Source organism: Chrysochloris asiatica, unplaced genomic scaffold (genome assembly GCF_000296735.1).
Source record: "Chrysochloris asiatica unplaced genomic scaffold, ChrAsi1.0 scaffold00113, whole genome shotgun sequence".
NCBI lineage: Eukaryota > Metazoa > Chordata > Mammalia > Afrosoricida > Chrysochloridae > Chrysochloris > Chrysochloris asiatica.
In genome coordinates this window covers 901,223-923,453 of record NW_006408631.1, presented here as the reverse complement: position 1 = coordinate 923,453, position 22,231 = coordinate 901,223, and the positions used below count along the sequence as shown (strand labels likewise).

The following is a 22,231-nucleotide window of genomic DNA, read 5'->3' as shown; positions in this document are numbered from 1 at the left end:
GAAACTACCAGCTGCTCTGTGGGAGAAAGATGAGGCTTTCTGCTCCCGTAAAGATTTACAGCCTCGGAAACCCTGTGCAGGGTCGCTATGAGTCAGAATCGACTCCATGGCACATAACAATAACAACAACAATGTTATTATGGTATGGTGCCCTGACCTAGCTCTGCCACTCTCTAGCTGTGTGATCTTCAACAGGACCCTTTACTTCCAATTCTAGCAGCTAGGAAATGACAGAATTTATATACACAGTTGTGTACCCATAATTATTGAAAGTCTGTTGTGTAGACACTAGCAGTACAATGATAAATTAGGCATAATTTGTGCTCCCTAGCAGTTTATAATTGTTGTTGTTGTGAAGTGCCGTTGAGTTTGTTCCAACCCATAGCGACCCTGTATAGGGTTTCTGAGGAGCAGCTGGTGAGCTTGAACCACCAACCTTGCAGTTCAAATAGCTTTGCAGTCTGGCACATTAACCCATAGCACCACACCAGAGATATCTTAATGATAATTTTCTGTTATAAAATTCCAAGAGTGTATTTTAAAAAGTCATAATAACAAAGCTTCCAAGGTGTTACAATCTAGAGACTCAAACATTTCCTCAAGAGTTTCTTCTTTCTTGAGTATTTCAGTTCCCTTGTCTGCAGTGTAACTCCACCACAGCCCATAGATACACACATGTACATCACTTTCAAATCATATGAACGTATCTATCTGTCTGGTAATACAGTACTTACTAGACTGCCAACCACAAGGTTGGTGGTACAAGTCTACCAGCCGCTCCACAGGAGAGTGATATGACTTTGCTCCCACAAAGATTTGTTGTTGTTGTTAGGTGCCATCGAGTTGGTCCCAACTCATAATGACCCTATGCACAACAGAATGAAACATTGCCCAATCATGGGCCAACCTCACAAGTGGCTAACGCCTGAGCTCATTTCTGCTGCCACTGTGCCAGTCAATCTTGTTAGGGGTCTTCCTCTTATTGTCTGACCCTCCAGTGTATCAAACATGATATCCCTTTCCAGGAACTGGTCCCTCCTGATAATATGTTCAAAGTATGAGAGACTAAGTCTGGCCATCCAGGCTTCCAAGGAGCATTCTGGTTGTACTTCTTCCAACACAGATTGGTTTGTTCTTTTGGCAGTCCATGGTAGTTTTAACATTCTCCTTCAATATCATAGCTCAAATGTATTGATTCTTCTGTTCTACTTCCACCTGCATATTGAAAATACCATGGCTTGGGTCAGGGGCACCTTAGTCCTCAAACTGCCATCTTTTTTCTTGAGCACTAAGTGGTCTTGTGCAGCAGATTTGCCTAATGCAATGCATCATTTGATTTCTTGACTGCTGCTTCCATGAGTGTTGATGGTTGATTTGAGCAAAATGAAGTCTTTGACAACTTCAATTGATATGGATGTTGTTTATTGGTCCAGTAGTGAGGACTTTTTTTTTTTTTAAAAAAAAACAAAAAAAACAATGAGGTGAAACCCACACCAAAGGCTGTGGTCTTTGATTTTCATCAGCAAGTATTTTATGTCCTCTTTGCTTTCAGCAAACAAGTTTGTATCATCTGCATATTGCAGGTTGTTAATGAGTCTTTCTCCAATCCTGATGCCACATTTTTCTTCACTTAATCTAGTTTTCGGATAATTTGCTCAGCATACAAATTGAATAAGTATGGTGAACGCATACAACCCTGGTGTACACATTCGGTGTTTCCTTGTTTTGTTGGAACAGCTGTCTCTTGGTCTATGTACATGTTCTTCATGAACACAGCCAAGTGTTCCAGAATACTCATTCTTTACAATGTTGTCCATAGCTTGTCATGATCCACACAACTAAAAGCCTTTGTATAGTCAACAGAGTACAGGTAAACATCTTTCTGGTGTTCTCCACTTTCAGTCAAGATCCATCTGATGTCAGCAATGATATCCCTTGTTCCATGTCCTCTTCTGAATCTGCCTTGAATCTCTGGAAGTTCTCTGTAAATGAATGGTTTAAGAAGTTTTTGAATTATCTTTAGCAAAATTTTACTTGCATGTGATATTTATGACATTCTCCAGAGATTTCTGCATTCTGTTGGGCAACTTCTCTTTGGAATGGGCACAAATATGGATCTCTGCAAGTCAGTTGGTCAGGTAGTTTTCTTCCAGATTTCTTGGCATAGATGAGGGCGTGCCTCTAGTTTGCATCAGTTTTATGAAAGATTTCAGTTTGTATTCCATCAATTCTTGGAGCCTTGTTCTTTGTCAGTGCCTTCAATGCAACTTGGACTTCTTCCTTCAGTATCATGGGTTCTTGATCATATGCTACCTCTTGAAATGGTTGAACATTGACCATTTCTTTTTGGTATAATGACTCCGTGTCTTCCTTCTATCTTCTTTTGATGCTTTCTGCATCATTCAGTATTGTGCCCACGGAATCCTTCAATATTTCTAGTTGAGGCTTGGAATTTTTCTTTACTTCCTTCAGCTTGAGAAATTTTGAGAGTGTTCTTCCTTTTTTGTTTTCTAACTCCAGGACTTTGCACATTTCATTATAATATTTGACTTTGTTTTCTCGAGCTGACCTTTGATATTCAGCTCTTTACCTCCTCAATTCTTCCATTTGCTTTAGAATCTCTACACTGGAGAGCAAATTTCAGAGTCTGTTCTGACTTTCATTTTTGTCTTTTCCTTCTTTCTAGTCTTTGTAATGATCTTTTGCTTTCTTCCTGTATAATGTTCTTGATGTCATCCCTCAATTCTTCTGGTCTTAGGTCCTTAGTTTCTAATGCATCAAATCTGTTCTTTAGATTACCTCTAAATTCAGGAGGAATATGTTCATGGCCATATTTTGGCTGTCATGGATTTGATTTAATTTTCTGCATCTTCACCTGGAACTTGCATATGAACAATTGATGACCTGTTCCACAGTCTGTCCCTGGCCTTGTTTTGTCTTTTCCATGGTCTCTTTCCATATATGTTGTCAGTTAGATTTCTGTTTATTCCATCTGAGTGAGGTCCATGTGTACAGTCATCTTTTATGTTTTTTAAAAAAGATATTTGCAATTAAGAAGTCACTAGTCTTACAAAATTCTATCATGCGATCTCCAGCACCATTTCTATCTTCAAAGCCCTATTTTCCAACTACTGGTCCATCCTATTTGTTTCTAACCTTTGCATTCCAATTGCCACTAATTATCAATATATCTGGACTGTATGTTTGATAAATTTCAGAATGAAGAAGTTGAAATAATTCTTCAATTTCTTCATCACTGCCTATAGTGGTTGATGCTTAAATTTGAATAATAGTGGTATTAACTGGTCTTCCTTGTTGTTAAGTGCTGTTGAGTCAGTTCTGACCCATAGCGACCCTGTATAGGGTTTCTGAGGAGCAGCTGGTGAGCTTGAACCGCTGACCTTAAGATTCAAACTGACTTTGCAGTCCAGTGTATTAACCCACAGCACCACACTGGGACTCTGGTCTTCCTTGTAGGCATATACGATATTATCCTATCACAGTTTTATACTTCAAGACACATCTTGATATGTTCTTTTTGATGATAAATGTGATGCCATTCCTCTTCAATTTGTCCTTTCAGGCATAATACACCATGTGATTGTCAGATTCAAAATGGCCAATACCAGTCCATTTCAGCTCACTAATGCCTAGGACATGGATAATTATGGATTCCATTGCACTTTTGAGAATTTAAAATTTTCCTAGATTCATTCTTTGTACATTCTATCTTCTGATTATTAATGGCTGTTTACAGTTGTTTCTCTTCATTTTGAATTGTGTCCCATCAGCAAATCAAGGTCCTGAAGGCATTACTCCATTTGTATCATCAAGGTCAACTCTATTTTGAGGAGGCAGCTCTTCCCTAATTATATATCTGACAGTATTTTTGTGCTCTTCATCATGTTTTAATATTCAAAATTCTTGTGCTCACAATGTTCCACTGCTATTCATGAAATTTTCAGTGACTAAATATTAGGAAGTAGTCTGTCTCTCCTTCTTCCTAGTCTGTTTTTCTCTGGAAGATCAGCTGAAACCTGTCCACCATGAGTGACCCTGCTGGCACTTAAAATACCTGTGACATAGCTTCCAGAATCACAGCAACACACAGCCACCATAGTAAGGCAAGCTCACAGATGATTGACGGTAATTTATCACAAAGATTTGTAGCCTTGGAAACCCTATACAGGGTAGCTTTGAGTTGGAACAGACTTGATGGCACTTTACAACAACATCTACATATCTTTTATTAAATTAAAGCATACTTTGGATCATTCACACAGTTATTTTGAATTTAATATGCCTCTGATAGAAAATAAAGAAAATGAATTTGATTTAGGAACATCTGGACTTTGCCACAGATTGATTTTTCCACAAACTGTACATTCCAGATATTAAAAATTTTATCCATTATTCCTGAACAAAACATTATAAAACTTTAAAAATAAATAAAAAGATTTACAGCTGATTTTCCCCAAAGCGATATTCATTGGTATAAAATAGAAGAAATAAAAGTAAGCATATTTATTTATAAATAGTCACAAAATTATCTTGCCAAAGTTACTTTATTTTAAAAAATCTTTTAGGATTTGAGGTAGCCTGCCAAGTTGTAACTATTTGCCTAGAGTTAAAATACAGTCCACAATGAAAAATTTATAAGAATTTGAGGCATTGCCTGTATGTACTTTGCAACAGTTTAACATTAGAATAAAATATTAAAATAATTGTATTTTGCTTACACCAATGCAGTTGTGGTATTTCCTTTAATTTTTAATACTACACATCTAATTCTTAAACAAAGCCAAAAAATAGTGATGCAATAGCTGGATGTGACTTTAGTTTTATAAATCATTGTAACACACTTCTGATTAATCATGCCCATTACTCATCCTTCAGCATAAAATCCTTCAGCACTTAAAAGACTTATTGAGTTAGTTTCACAATAACATAATTTTTTTGTTAATTAATTTGATATTTGCTGGTACTTTGAATTTACTTAATACTGGAAAGTGTGTTTCCTTTCTCAATAAAAGAGTCAAGGACAGAGGCCAGGGTCATGGACTCTAAGAACATCTGGTATTTGCACACTAAGCATCAGTGCTTACTGTTGGACTTTCCTGAAGGCAAAGAAGAATCATCAGGATCTTTGAAGATGTGAAAGTCTTAGAAAGAGCAGCTGACCATGCTTACTAAGGAGAGATGAAGAATAAAATATTTCTGTTCATGATATAGGGAGAAGTGATGGTTCAGTGGTAACTTCTTGTCATTCATTCCTAGCTAATGTAACTCCCATTCAACTACTACCTGTCTGTCAGTGAAGGCAGTGTGTTGCTGTGTTGCTTGGGGGCAGGTTCCAGAGGATCTTCTAGACTAAGATGGACTAGGAAGAAAGGTCCAGCAATCTGCTTCCAAAACCAGTCAGTGGAAACCCTATGAAGCCCAACAGTTCAGCCACAACTGATCATGAAGATGGCACAGGGCTGAGTATTACTTCATTCCACTCTGCATAGGTTGTCATGAGTTGTGAGGGAATCCACAGCAATTAACAACAACATGATGATATACTTTCTCTCTGAGTGATCCAATTTATGGCTCTACTATGACCCCCAAGTCTATATCTCTTGTCATAGCCTTTTTCTGAGGTCCAAAGTGGCGTTTCAACCACTACCATCCCCTGGTTATCCATACAAACAGCTCAGACTCAAAGTATGCAAAGCAGATGCTTTCTCTTCTTGCAGGATAGTGACTTCATCCATTTGGACAAATAATACACCTGGGAGTCATCCATGATTCTTCCATTTTCATGATGAGTACTAAGTCCTGTTGATTCTACTTCCTTAAAGGCTTTCCAGCCCATCCTTTTCCTACAACATCCAGGCTACTTCTTTAGTTCAGGCCTTCATTTCCTAACCACCAGAAAACCTACATAGCTTTTCTGTCTCCAGTCAGACTTCTTCTGATCATCCCTGCTTGGTGTGACTTTTCTCATACACAATCTGATCGTGTTGGTACACATTCATTGCTAACTTCACTTGATAAAGCAGGTGGGGCCGTTTCACAAGCTGGTCCTGCCCCAGTGTTATGGATTAAATCTTATCCTCCCATTCTCCCTTCCACCTCCCGAAAATATGTTGAAATCCTAAGTCTTGTACCTGTCCCACTTTGGAAAGAAGATTTTCTTTTTTGTATGTTAATGATATAGAGTAGACCCTAAGCCTACTCATTTCTGATGACGAGAATAGACACACACACACACACACGGTAAAGACATTATATGAAGACAGACACACAGCAGGTACATGTATAAGTCCAAAAACTCTAATTATTGTTGGTTACTTTGATGTTGTTGTTGTTGTTAAGTACCATCAAGTTGGTTCCAGCCCATAATGATCCTGTATAGGGTTTCTGAGGAGCAGCTGATGATCTTGAACCACCAATCTTTTGGTTCAAACTGACTTTGCAGTAGAAGCTGAAAAAATGAAAGAAAGACCTCCCACTAGGTAGATCCCCTAGATTTGAGACTTCTAACCTCCTGAGGTCTGAGAAAATAAATTTCTGTTCTTTGTTTCTGTTAGGTGCTGTTGAGGTGGTTCTGACTCATAGCAACTCTATGCACAACAGAGCAAAATATTGCCTAGTCTTGCACCATGCTCACAATTGTTATGCTTGAGCCCATTGCTGCTAATTGTAGAATATTTTTGTTACAGCAGCACAAACAAGATACCCAACTTCACTGCCTGCTCAGATATCTCAGTCAATGATGTCATGAGAGTGATGCCCCTGTTCCCATACTCCTAAAATCCTCTGTCTCAAATAATGCTTATTGGTCTCAACAGAGCTCTAACTCACCCTGATCATGCTCTCTTTTGACTTGTCCACTGTATTTTCATTTTCTTCCCATATGATGATTGCTGAGGACAAGGAAAGGGAGGAAGTAGGAAAGAAAGAAATAAAACTGGAGCCATATCCCCTGATGCTCTTTCTCTTTTAACCCTAGAGTCCACATCTTCTCTTTGTAAAATATTTCCTATTCTATACCATGCATGAAGGACCTCTGGTAGCGTAGTGATTACGAATCGGGCTGCGAACTGCAAGGTCAGCAGTTTGAAACTGCCAGCTGTTGCGTGTGAGAAAGATGAGGCATTCTGCTCCCATAAAGATTTACAGCCTCGGAAACCCTGTACAGGGTCGCTATGAGTCGGAACCGACTCCATGGCACATAACAACAACAACAACAACAACAACAACATACCATGCATGAGGACTAAGGTGTGCCTGACTCAAGCCATGGTATTTTCAATAATCTCATATGCATGTGAAATTGGACGGTGAATAAGGAAGACCAGAGAAAAATTGATGTATTTGATCTATGGTGTTGGAGGAGAATATTAAAAGTACCATGGACTACTGAAAGAACAAAGAAATCTTTGTTGGAAAAAGTACAGTCAGAATGCTTCCTGGAAGCCTGGATGGCTACACTTCATCTCTCATACCTTGGCATTTTATCAGGTAAAGAAGGATATCATGATTGGTAAAATGGAGGGTCAGAGAAAAAGAAGAAGACCCCCAATGAGGTGGATTGGCATAGTGGCTGCAGAAGTGGGCTCGGGCATTGCAACAGTTGTGAGGTTGGCGCAGGATCGATCAGTGTTTCGTTTTGTTTGTGTAGGGTCACTGAGTCGGTACCGACTCAATGGCACTGAACAACAACTAAACCATGCATGCAGTTTTTGTGTGGTTCTGTGTGGGCTGTATTATCTTAGTATGCTAGTCTCAGGGAGAAGTACCAGTACCTTGTCTATCAACATTACAGTGTCCTGGATCTACTTGTTGTTGTTGTTAAGTGCCGTCGAGTTGGTTCTGACCCATAGCGACCCTGTACAGGGTTTCCGAGGGTGTAAATCCTTACGGGAGTAGAAAGCCTTATCTTTCTCCCGTGGAGTGGCTGGTAGTTTCAAACCGCTGACCTTAAGGATCTACTAGCACCATTTAAAAATAGTTTTTTAATAAGTATTTTCTGACAGCGATGAAATAAAATAAAGAAGGACAAAACTGAACTGTTTAGTAAAAAACAAGCTCTTTAAAGATCTTGAATATTGGTTTATAATAACATGTCCTAGGGAAGGAGCCACCATCTGTCTATCAGTTTGTCGAACTGTGGTGTCCTGTGTTTTGTTGTGACACTGGAAGCTATGCCACAAGTATTTCAAATACCAGCAAGGTCACCCTTGTTGGACAGGTTCTAGTGGAGCTTCTAGATTAAGATAGACTGGAAAGAGAAGTTTGATTATCTACTTCCAAAATCCAGACAATGAAAATTCTAATGATCATAAAAGAATACTATCTGATATGATGCTGTAAGATAAGCACTGGACTGTTAGCTGCAAGGTTGGTGGTTCAAATACATCAGCTCTCCTTGGAAACCCTATGCAGGGTTACTGTATATTAAACTCTATGCAGGGTTGCTGTAAATTAAAACTGACTTAATTGTACTTAGCGACAGCATCTTGCTAAAGGATGAGCCATTTAGGTTAGAAGGCATTCAAAACACACAGTGGTTGCAACAATGGATTCAAGCATAACAAGATGGCATAAGAATGAGTAACAGTGTATTCTGTGGTACATGATCGTGTCATGTGGGAGTTCACTTCACAGCAACAAACCAAAAGAAAGCAACATTTACCTTTTGATGTGGAAATGTGGACTCCATCATAGCTGTTTCAAAGCTGTGAGCACCCTCTGCTTGGGTCTTCTCCCACAGAGCTCTGAGAAATTGTACAGAATGACTCTGTATGGACAGGGGCTCTGGAAACAGGCTCTGAAAGGGTGTGAAGGAAAACAGCTTAATGTGTTAGTTCTTGCTATAACAAGACAGTTTGACTGACAGCAAGATATTACTTGAGCTTGTTCTGAGCCATAACATGGCTTAAATTTAAATGGAAGAACACAGAGATGAATTTTGAAGATCAGATATATGATGCATTTCAGGCTTTTTATTTCTTAACAGAAATTAAAATTATTTAATGGGATTTTCAAGACAGTTGATATTAATCTCTACAATTATGCTTAAATTTTATAATGTATATACTGAAATGAATTTCCAGAAATGTTACTTGATTAGAAAAATGTCTATATAAATATTCCTATTTATTTCATTAAAGATCTGGGAATAAAAGTATAAGATTAAAATTTGGGTACAAAAGATCATCTACGAGTAAACCATGTAAAATTGAAACTAAGTAGCTATGAGCTCATTATGCTACTACTAAATATGAACAGTGTGGGGGAAGCAAAAACATTTTAATTCTAAAATGTATAATGAATGGTTACTCTTAGAGCTTTAAGTTAATTTCTCTACATATTGAATAATAAAATCACTAATACAAATAAATCACATTTACACCTGTTTCACTGAAGTCCAGGAGTTTTTTCAAAGAAAGATTTAAACTTTCGTCTGTATGTTGTATTTAATGAGATGTGAGAGACTTTTCAATTCAAGTGAAGAGTTTTACAAAACCATGGAGAATATCTATAAAAGTATTAGAATGCCCTTTATATGCATATATTCTATATACCATCCTTTATGAATGAAATATGACAAAATAATGATTAATTTATAAAATCACATTTAATATATCAATGACTGTACAAATATTAACATATAACGGTCTAAGTGGTCTGTGTGTGCAAAATTTCCATTTTGTGAGTGAAAATTAAAAACTTTTTTCACTTTTATGCTACTTTAACACTATACATAAAATAATCCTGACAATTTCATTATTATTAAAATAAGCTATCTCTTGTTTGTATTTGTGGGACTAGGCTAGGAATCCTAAATTTTGAGTAAATGACACACAGATTGAAACAATTTAAGAGCCAGTGACAGATTGTGCAATCAACGAGGCAAACATATTTAGGAATTTCTTGATTATCATCAGAAGCTTATACAGCACGTGATTAGTCTTTTAAGGAAGAGCAGACCTGATTTAACAAACCATCAATTCAAAGAGGAGCATTTAGACTGGAACCTGTGAATTTGAGGACTCCATGATTGTATTAAGTTGGTGGAGAAGTGAGCGTGACCCAGCATGAAAAGTCAGTACTGGGTTTGTAATCAAGTCAAAGATTTGATTTTATCACCGTAAGTCAAGGAGTCATCTAGAGGATTAAACAATATAAAAGGTGTAAGAAAAGAAAGGAACCCTCACAGCAAATGAACAAAGAAGAAAAGTAGAACAAGCTGATGCTATTTGGTGATTTTACTTAAAGAAAAAGACAACCAAAGTAAGTCAACAAAATGAAACTGAAAGGAGGAAAATCCAGTTTTCTTGGTTTGCTTTCAAAAAAACTGACAATTGTGAAGAACAAAGTGATGAAACCAAATACAAAATCACTTTTGGAAACTATTTGAAAAATATGAGTTAAGTAAAAAAAAAATAAATAAATAAGATCAGGATTTCAAACAAAGGAAGAAAAATCAATGTTGCTCTTTATATTCACCAATGTGCAATTCAATTCAGGAGGGTGGTGGCTATGTAGGGTAAGCACTGAACTTTGAACCACAAGGTCTGAGATTTGAGCCCACCAAGCTGCTTTGAGGGAAAAAGATGACGCTTTCTGCACCCACAACAATTTTCAGCCACAGAAATCCTATACAAGGTCATTATGAGTCAGAAACGACTTGATGGGACTCAACAACAACAACAATACAATATACATCAAAATATGAGCTTTTCTCTGCTAGATGTTAGTCAATGTTGTAAAGATGATTTATTTGAAAAATGATATCCAAAGGCAGATCTACCCTGTCTCTTTCCTTAATTACTACAGTTCTGTTTTATGATTATGTATTCAGCATTAAGTTATTTTTTTCTTAATATGAATGGCTTAATTTTGTAAATAAATGTAATTATCTCATTAGTGATGTTTGTAGTAGTGTTCCAGAAATGTTTTATTCATAGAAGTCAAGAAATGATCTTATCACTTGGCTTAAATTTCAACCATAGTATAACATTAGCATTCTGTTGTTTTTTATTTGTCTGTGGTCTCTCTGTTCCTGCCCACAATCTCTTCATTTTATCTTTTTGGTTTTCATTTTGTTTTTGTTGTTAATTTATGACACAGGAGACTCCATGTGTTATAGGGTAGCATTGTTCTGTAGGGTTTTCTTGGCTGTAATCTTTATGGAAGTAGATCGTCAGACCTATTTCTTCTGTGGTATTGCTAAATGGTTTGGGCTGCCAATCTTTAATCAGTTGAGGGCAAAGCATTAACAACACTCAGTGACCTTTCTCTCCTTTTATATTTTAACACACGTGCAGTGGTGAAAATACCATTAAATCAGAAGCCAGATGATCTGAGGTCTGTTCTTGAATTTCATGCCTGAAAAAAAACAATGTCCAAGATCCCTTCTATTAGTAACATTTTCTGGTCTGTAGTGTGGTTACGAATTGGGCTGCTAATCTCATGGTCAGCAGTTCAAAAGTACCAGATGTCCCACGGTAGAAAGATAGGTTTTCTGCTCCCATTAAGATTTATAGCCTTGGAAACTCTGTATAGGGTCACTAAGAGTTGGAACCGACTCCACGGCACATAACAACAACAACATACTCAAATTTTAGTTAAAAATTTAGTACATTCAAGAAAAGTATTTCCAAATAAAATATCTAATTTGCTGCTAATATCTTTGGATCAAACTCTCCACTGTTTAGTTGAAAGTTCCTCTTCATATAATTTCACCTATATGCATTTATTCTATGGGGGCAAAATATATCATTCTAGTATCTTGACAATGCCAAAAATAATACAGTCACACTTAAATTAATTGGAGATTAGAGAACTCTAGAAAAACAAAGCCTAGTTCTACATAAGGAACACCACTCCTCCCAATAAATTATTTTAAAACCAGAATTTATTTCCTCTTCCATTCTGATTTCTTGAAGATAAGGATATTTAAGATACAACTAGTTTTGGACTGTTCTTAGGTGCTGTCGAGTTCGTTCTGACTCATAGGACCCTATGCACAACAGAACAAAAGACATCCTGACAATTGTTGTTACACTTGAGCCCATTGCTGCTGTCACTATGCCAATCCATCTCTTTTATCAAGGATGACATCCTTCTCCAGGGACTGGTCCCTTCTGATCATATGTCTGAAGTATAAGAGCCGAAGTCTTACCATCCTTTCTTCTAAAAAGCATTTTGGCTGTACTTCTAAGACAGATTTGTTTGTTCTTCTAGCAATCTGTGGCACTTTCAATATTCTTCTCCAACATCATAACTCAATGCATCAATTGTTCTACTTGGCATTGTTGTTGTTGTTAAGTGCTGTCAAGTCAATTTGGACTCATAGGGACCCTGTATAGGGTTTCTGAGGAGTGACTGGTGAGTTTGAACCATCATCCTCAAGGTTCAAACCACCTTGCTGTCCAGTGCTTATCTTATGGCACCACACTTGGCCTACTGGCTACTAATTCAAGAACTTTAATAAGGAAAATATCCCAAAGTGTATAGTATTTACATTAAAAATCATTAATAAAATGAGTTTGTATTGCTACTATCTATGTATCAACTCTTGCTGAATAACAAATCAGTAAAAAATGATTATAAACTCATACTCCATCAGATCATTAAGGAACCATGATGTATTTGAATTACACACACCTGCTGAAATAGAAACATGATCTGGATCCAGGGCTGAGGTTCTTGGCTGATGAGAACAAAACTGGATTTACTATACAGGCAATAATGACCCTTCAGGGAGCAAGTGAAGAACAATTTTGCTACACAACTTCTAACAGTATCTAGAAACAAACACACACAGAGGTAAAAATTAGATTAATTCCAGAGTTACACTTTACACTTCAGCACTTATACAGCTTTAGAAATGCATGTTTCAGTTTTAGACTATGAACTAATAATTCCAAGATATGGTTCATTTAGGAGTGGATCCATTTCATGGAAAGTATATTTAAATTAATATATTTGAAGCAGAATACAGCTAGTAAAAAATGTTGACTGTTTCATTGACTTCCAGAAGAATGAACAAATCTATCCTGGAGAAAGTACATCCAGAATGTTTCTTAGAAGGAAGGATAGCAAGACTTTGTTTTACTTACTTTGGACATGTCATCAGGTACGAGCAGCCCCTAGAGAAGGACATCATAATTGACAAAGTAAAGGATCAGTGAAAAAGAGGAAGATCCTCTGTGAGATAGTTTGACACAGGGGTCACAACTATGGGCTCAAACATAGCACTGATTTGAGGATGGTACAGGACCAGTCAATTGTAATTTTGTTTTGTTTTTGTTCTACTATGCATAAGGTCTGTTAGCGTAGTGGTTACGAATCAGACTGCAAACGACAAGTTCAGCAGTTCGAAACTACCAGCTGTTCTGCAGGAGAAAGATGAGGCGTTCTGCTCCCGTAAAGATTTACGGCCTCGGAAACCCTGTACAGGGTCGCTATGAGTTGGAACTGACTCCATGGCACACAGTCACCATGCATAAGGTCATTGAGCTAAGCCAATTTAATAGTATCTAACAACAACAATCATCCATTTCCCCCATGTTTTAGTCAGCAACACAAGAGAAGTCTTCAAGCAATATGCATGGAAGGAAAAAAAAAATATTTCTTCAATAAAAAAGGAGATGGCATGCCAATTTTCTGGGCAATAGATAGTGTGCTGTGAATTGGGGGCACTATTCTTTTAGTTGTGTTGGGGCCACAGTGAGAGCCTCCAGAATAACTCTGGTCAGTGTTGGGTCTTCCTAGGAACTGGCTTGGTATGCTTGGACAGGTCAGATAATCTTGAAGAGCTTCAGCAGGGAAAGTTATGAGATAGTCATTTAGGGTCAAGAAATGGGAAGTGGGGAGAGTGGAGGTGGGGAGGAGCCCTATGTAAAGACAATGAATGATGAGTGGATGAAGCAATGCAGGATGAGACTAAATGTACCAGGCACTGTGTTAAGTACTGGAAAATAAAAACTCACTGATTGCCTGTACTTTTCACACTTAATCCCATTTAACCTTTACAAGTTAGGTGTTAGAAAGTCACCCCAGTAAAGTAATGAGTGTAGCTGATTTGTTCTCTACTGTGCTAGTGGTACCTGGCACACAACAGATGCTCCACAAATATTGTCTGAACGAATCATTGATGCTCTGGGACCCTGAAAAAATAGAACAAGGCTACATAGTTAATTAAATATGTAATCATATTGATTTAAAATCCCCAGTGTGGTGAAGTAGAAAGTACCCAATGTGGCATCAGCTCAGGTAAGTTCATATTTTACCTCTGCCATGAATTAATTATGCAGCCTTGATCAATATTTTCTGGGTTCTTGAGCATCAGTGATCGGTTCAGACAATATTTGTGGAGCATCTGTTGTGTGCCAGGAGTGACGGGTACAGTAATGAACAAAGTATTCATATTGATGGAGTTCTGGTATGGTGATGTAGGATAAGGAATGGACTGCTAACCCCAAGGTCCATGGTTCAAACCCACCAGTTGCTCCTTAGAAACTCTATACAGGGTCGTTATGAGTTGGAACTGACTCAGTGGCACTTAACAACAACAACAACAATAGTCATATTGATAGCCCATGAGGTAATTACTGTTTCAGAATAAATCTGAGTTTTTAACGAAATGTTTGGAAAATTAAGAGAGTAAGTATGCTATAGTCTTAAAAATGGACATGGATTAGAGTTGATTAAAAGTTGATGGGGACTTGAATAATGGCAGCTCAGTGGACTCCAACTAAGAGAGTGCACTGTACTCCTCAGGGGACGAGGAGAAGGCTTATGTGAGCACCATGCCATCTGGGAGTCAGTCATGATGTAATAGGAAGTCAAGGAAGTAATAGGCCTTCTGGGAAGCATCCAGAGGATTATCGGAGAGTGGGCAGTGAAATATTAGAGGTGAAGGCCTTGGAAAAAACAAAACAAAACAGTAAAACCATAATAAAATTTAGAAATATATACAGAAATTTTAATAATTAATTCTGAGTTGTTGTTGTTTTTAGGTGCCATCTAATTGGTACTGACTCATAGTGACCCTATTCATAACAGAAAGAAACACTGCCCGATCCTGGGCTAACCTCACTATTGTTGCCACACTTGAGCTCCTTGATGCTGCCACTTGGCCAATCCATCTCGCTGGGGGTCATCCTCTTTTTCTCTGACTCTTCACATTACCAAACATGTTATCCTTCTTCAGTGTCTTGTCCCTCCTGACAATATGTCTGAAGTATGAGAGACTCAAACCTGTTGCTTTCAAGTTAATTCCAATTCATAGTGACACTGTAGAACTGAGTAGAACTGCCCTACAGGGTTTACAAGACTGTGGGGGCAGTTCTACTGAAGTAAAAGAAGCAGGTTATCACATCTTCCTCCTTGGAGCAATCAGTGAGTTCCAACCACTGATCTTTCCATTAGTAACTGAGCACTTAACCACAGCACCACCAGGGCTACTTTAAGAATTAATTTGTTGTTGTGGCTAAGTGCCATTGAGTCATTTCTGACTTATAGCAACCCTGTATAGGGTTTCTAAGGAGCAGCTGTTGAGTTTGAACCTCCAACCTTGCTGTTCAAACTGACCTTGAGTGTTTATCCTACAGAGTTATGCCAGGATACCACCAGGGATCCTTTAGGAATTAATGTTGTTGTTAAGTGTTGTTGAGTCGGTTCCAACCCATAATGACACTGTATAGAGTTTTCAAGGAGCGGCTGGTGGGCTTGAACTGCCGATGTTGCAGTTCAAACTGACCTTGCAGTCCAGTGCATTATCCTGCCGTGCCATACCAGGACTCCTTATTAATAGCTCACTGAAATTCCTAAACATTGGTATGAAAGAAAAATAATTTTTGTGAAATTAATTTTTTGTGTGTGGCAATTTAGAAACAATTTTGGGTTGAGTATTCAATGTCCTTATGTAAAAATTTAAAATCATTCATGCATTTTTTAGGTCTATGAGAGTGTAAAAGATGTTTGAAGGGTCAGTGAAAAGAACAGAAGGTTTGTTGTTGTTGAGAGACAAAGATCTGAAAGAATATAACAGAGGGCAATATAAGCTTAAATTTCATGCCAGAAATTGTGTTTGACAACAATTTTTTTTAGATTTTTGAATTTAAATGAATCTAAACTGAGGAAATAGAAAACCAAGTATCCCATAATCGTATGCATACAACTAAAATTATATTTTATACACTGGGCTCAAACATATCCAAGACCATGTTGATAGTGCAGGACTGGGCAGCATCACTGTCTCTTATACATAAAGTCATTTTGTTGTTATACATCAGGTATCTATGAATTAGAGCTGACTAGTTGGCAATCAACAATGACAGCAATAATAACAACAATGGATACAGTGGGAGAGCAATGTTTCACTTTCATAGAAGGTCACAAAAGGAAAAAGTTCTTTTCTAAGAACACGTGGAGTAGCTTCATAGTTACCACTTGAACTTCTTGTCTTTAGGACTTTGCTATGAGAAAACAACAAAACCAGTTTCTTTTTTCTTTACCTCATTTCTTATTGCTCACTCAGGTTGTCTTTTGAAAAGGAACATTGATTAGATTGATTTTACCCACACTGAGTCTCTCAGCTTCCTATAACCAAACCACATGGATCCTAGGCTACATAAAATGAACAAAGTAGTAAAATAGACTTATCCTTAATTTACAAAAATATACATTGATTATAAAAATAAATCAAGTTCTTTGATACAAGATTTCTGTTAATGTTTTCAGTAAACCTCATCTGTATTAATAGTTGTCACATTATTTATTTATTCAGCATTTTTCTGATTTCAGAAGTTTCCCCCATAATGTTGAATTTTCTTTGTTATAACTTCCTTGATAATTTTTGTCCATCCTATTCTTTCAGTTGAACAGACGACTTCAAAGGGCAACTTGAGAAGACAAAGTAAATTATTATAAGGAACTGTACAAAGACTTGAAATTAGAAAATGGAAAGGGAAAAACACACACAGTATTTCTCTAGCTAAAAGAATGGAGGTAAAAAAAATTAAACTTCAAGTTGTAATATTGAAAGATTCTATGGACAAAATATTAAAGCATCAAAAGAAGATGGGAAGAATACACAGAGCCACTGTACCAAAAAGAAGTGGTCAATGTTCAGTCATCTCAGAAAGTAGTATGTGAACAAGAACCGATAGATGGTCTTGAAGGAAGAAGTCTAAAGCTGCACTGAAGGCATTGGCAAAAAACAAGGTTCCAGGAATTGACAGAATGCAAATTGAGATGTTTCAACAAGCAGTGAAAGTACTCACTAGTCTATGCTAAGAAATTTGAAGACAGCTACTTGACTAACTGAATGGAAGATATTCATATTTGTGTCTATTCCAAAGAAAGGTGATACAACAGAATGTGGCAACTATCAACCAATATCATTAATATTACACAAAAGTAAAGTAATGTGAAAATACTTTAAAAATAATGGCTGCAGCAGTACATTGACAGGGAAATGTTAGAAATTCAATCTGGACTCAAAATAGGGCATGGAATGAGGGAAATTATTGCTGATGTCAGATAAATCTTGTCTGGAAGCAGAGAATACAAGGAAGATGCTTACCTGTGTTTTACTGGCTACACAAAGGCACTTGATTGTCCAGAAAATAACAAATTATGGATGACATTCCAAAGAATGGAGATTCCAGAACACTTAATTGTGCTTACGTAGAATCTGTACATAGACCAAGAGGCAGTCCTTGAAACAGGCCAAGGGATTATTGTGTGGTTTACAATTAAGAAGGTGTTTATCCTTTTACCGTATTTATTCAATATGAATGCTGAGCAGATAATTTTAGAAGCTGGACTACATGAAGAAGAACTCAACATTAGGACTGGATGAAGACTCTTTGATAACCTCAACTAAGCAGGCAACATAAGCTTGCTTGCTGAAAGTATAGAAGACTTGAATTACTTATTGATGAAGATAATTTTTCTTTTTCAACATCCAGAAAACAAATATCCTCACCACTGGACCAATAAGCAGCATCAGGACCAATGGAAAAAAGATTGAAGCTGTTAAGAATTTCATTTACTTCGATCTATAATCAACGCCTATGAAAACGGCAATGAAAAAAAATCAAATGATATATTTCATTAAATAAATCTGCTCCAAAAGATTTTAAAGTTTTAAAAAGCAAAGATGTCACTTTGATGACTAAGTGCGCCTGATCTAAATCATAGTATTGTCAATCATCTCAGATTCATGTAAAAGCTGGACTATGAATAAGGAAAACTGGAGAAGAATCAATGTCTTTGAATTATGGTGTTAACAAAGAACATTGGAATATACCATGAGCTGCCAGAAGAATAAATATATCTATGTTGGAGGAAGCACAGTCAGAATGCTCCTTAGAAGCAAGGAAGGCAAGACTTCTCATAAACTTAAGACATGTTATTGGGAGGAACCAGATCCTGGAAAAGAACATTATGCTCAGAGGGTCAGTGAAAAAGAGGAAGACCCTCAGTGACATAGATTGATACAGTGGCTGAAACAATGGGTTCAAACTTAGGCACAGTTGTGAGGGTAGTACAGGACAAGGGAGAATTTTTGTTCTGTTGTACACAGAATGACCATGAGTCAGAACTAACTTAACAGCACCTAATAACAACAACATCCATGCCATGATATCCAGTAGTAGGCATGCAATAAGTGTTTGGTAAACAAACAAATGAATGTCAAACACTGTGCTTAGAAAAGCAGGGGTCATTATGCTGACCCTGCTGTCAAGTGGCTTACAGCCAAATGGAAGAAAACTCTAAAGACCTGGGTTATAAGTTATTTTAAGTCCATGAGGCATGAGGGATACACAACTATGACTACTAAGGGAAATGAGGTGCACATGCTGATCAGAGAGTAAGAGGAGGGTTCATGGAGGAAGAGGTATTTGAAAGGACCCTTAAAAGATAACTAATATTTCAAACTTAGAAGTATAAGGGAGACAAGCATTTTAAGTGTAGGCAAACATCCTGAACAAAATTATAAAAGGCATGAATTCTCACTGTAATTCCAGGAATTACATTTAGTGTATCATGGCATTTAAGATGGTTATTTATTTATATTATCAATCCCTAAGGATAATTTATTTTTCTAGACTAAATTTTTAAAGAGGGAGAAGGGAACACTTAAATATAGACCTTTTCCATATTTGAGCAAATCTGATTATTTCTTTATCTGTGATAGATTGGAACTTTTTACTATCAAGAGAAAATGATTTGATTTGGTCTTTATGGAGACTGAAGAGAAAAAGCATCACTATTTGTATAATAAAATATACCATGAATTAAGAATCTCATATATTTACACATTATATAGATGAATGAATTAAAAAACTTGATTAAGAAATACAAGAATACTTGGTCTTCTTTGTGAGTCAAAATCTTTAAGGATCATTTTGGAATTCTCTTTTACCCCACAATACTATTCATACACCTTTATACCTGTGTTGTGTTCACTACAGCATCTTAAAAGTTTCTGTTAGTATTTTTATAATAATTTTTTAAAATTCAGAATACTTTCATATTTACAGAAAAATGTGACATTACAGAAATTTTTAATATATCCTATACCCAATTTTAATACAAATATCATTTTATGTTAGTATAGTACATTTGTTACCATTAATGAACCAATATTGATATATTATTATTGACTAAAACCCATACATGATTATGTTTTACCTGACATTCTTTTTCTGTCCAGAATGCAATCAAGGATTCTGCATTACATTTAGTTTTCATGTTACCTTAGTCTGGTCTTGGTTGTGACAGTTCTTCAAATTTCCTTTGTTTTTGTTAACATTGGTATTTTTGTAGGTTACTGGTCAGATATTTTGTAGTATGTCCCTCTATTGGGAATTACCTGACTTTTTCTTATGATTAGACTGGTGTTATAGGTTTGGGGGAAGACTAGAGAGACTCAATGTCATTTTTGTCACATCATATAAATGTACACATGAAGGCATGTATGTTGATGCAGACCTTGATCACCTGGCTGAAGTTCATCAGGATTATCCACTGTGGAGTTATTCTTTATTTCCCCTTCCATCCTGTACTGGTTTGAAGAAAGTCACTATGCAAAGCACATACTCAAGAAGTGGGAAGTTATGCTTGTATTTATGTCAGTATAGACTCTTGGATATTTATACAATAAATACAGTAGTCTTGGTGTGACACTGTAAGATCAGCACTGACCTGATAACCAAAAGGTTGGTGGTTCAAACCCAGTAGTCACTCCTTAGAAACTCTCTACTGGGTCACAATGTATCAGGACTGACTCCACAGCATTTAACAATATTTTGTTGCTCAAATGATTTCAGGTTTGGCCACTGGGTGTTCTTTCATTTGGCAACCGTGTCCTTTTGACGTCATCATGTGTACATATGCTTTTTTGCATATTACAAAATGCTCCAGGATCATCTGATTTTCTTTCCTGCTGAGTCCCCCAATCAGCCATTTCTCCAAGAAGCCTGGGTCCTCTTGTTGGAGAATGATATTAGAAACCAAGATCTTGGTGCTAGGGATGCTCATTGCTACTGAGGTATCATTGTTTCTAGTACTTGGCTGACAGAGTGCATAAATAAATGTCTGAACAATTACATGCAGATGTGCTGCTGCTGTGTGCTGTCAAACCGGTTCTAAGTCACAGAAACCCTGATTACGGTTTCTGAGACTGTAAATCTTTGTGGGAGCAGAAAGCCTTATCTTTCTCTTGAAGAGCAGCTGGTGGATTCAAACTGCTGACCTTGTGGTTAGCAGCCCAATGGGTAGCCCACTTGAATACCAGGGCTTCTTATCTACATATACACACATACCTAAACATTTCCATATGTAATAATCCAATCTATATTACATTAAATATAAAGGGGCTTCAAAAAGTTCACACAGAAATCTTTGGAAGCCTCTTAGTATGAACTTTGAGTCCTGGTCTGGCATTATAGGATAAACACTAGATTGAAAGGTTGTTTGAACTGTAAGATCAACAGTTTAAATTCACCTGTCACTTCTCAGAAACATTATATAGGGTCACTATAAGTTGAAATATGTTCAATAACTATTTGGTAAGCCACACTTACCTCAGCTATAACAATGACATTTGATTACAGTTTCTCATTTGCTCTGGAACAGCAAACATAAGACCAGTGGTGGTGGTGGTTATGTGCCATGGAGTCAGTTCTGACTCATAGCGACCCTATCTGTTCAGGGTATCTGAGGCTGTAAATCTTTACGGTAGCAGAATGTCTCATCTTTCTCCCAGGGAATGGCTGGTAGTTTTGAATTGCTGACCTTGAGATTAGCAGCCTGACTCGTAACCATTACGCTACCAGAGCTCCTAAAGATCAGTAGGATCTTACTATAAAACAATCTGAAACTATCATAGTAATAATACAACATATATTTTCATGTTGAAATTCCATCTGCCTTTCTAATTAAAAACTACACTATCAGTAATAGCCATTTGTTAACATAAAAATTCTTCTTTAGTTTGTTGTTGTTGTTATGTGCCGTGGAGTCAGTTCCAACTCATAACGACTCTGTACAGGGTTTCCGAGGCTGTAAATCTTTACTGGAGCAGAAAACCTCATCTTTCTCCTGCGGAACAGCTGGTAGCTTCAAACTGCTGACCCTGAGGTTCGCAGTCCTATTCGTAACCACTACGCTACCAGAGGTCCTTTTATAGTAGCATTTAAATGTCCAGTTTAAAAATCAAGAAAACTCATCACGGTAGAGGACAATAAATGCTGGCAGGGATGTGTCAAGACTGGGGCACACCTGCATTGCTGGTGGGACTGCAAAATGGTCCAACCTCTCTGGAAAAACAATATGGCATTTCCTCAGAAGGTTGAAAATAGAAATACCTTATGATCTAACAATTCCTCTACTTGGTATTTACTCACAAGAAAAATGAGCCACAATATGAGAAGATATATGCACACCAATGTTCATAGCAGCACTATTTACAATAGCAAAAAGATAGAGACAGCCAAAGTACCCATCAACTGAAGAATGGATAAACAAACTATGGTACATACACACAATGGAATATTATGCTACCTTTAAGAATAACAAGGAAGCTGCAAACCACCAGTTAACATGGATGGACCTTGAGGGCATTATGTTGAGTGAAATTAGTCAGTCACAAAAAGAGAAATACTGCATAGGACCACTACTGTAAAAGACTAAGAAAAAGAACCCATACTAAAGG

At 37.1% G+C, this 22,231-nt stretch overlaps 1 protein-coding gene across 2 annotated transcripts in view; it reads right to left on the bottom strand.

Annotated features, from left to right (window-relative positions):
* VEPH1 (ventricular zone expressed PH domain-containing 1) overlaps positions 1-22,231 on the bottom strand; it is a 373,634-nt gene that overhangs the window by 80,493 nt on the left and 270,910 nt on the right. The window contains exons 9-10 of one of the 2 annotated variants that reach the window (XM_006867941.1): positions 12,664-12,803; positions 8,684-8,818 (exon numbers count right to left, since the gene is read on the bottom strand). In XM_006867941.1, coding sequence (XP_006868003.1) covers positions 8,684-8,818; positions 12,664-12,803 — 275 coding nt within the window. The remainder of the gene's footprint in view (positions 1-8,683; positions 8,819-12,663; positions 12,804-22,231) is intronic. The other variant, XM_006867940.1, reaches the window with a different exon arrangement.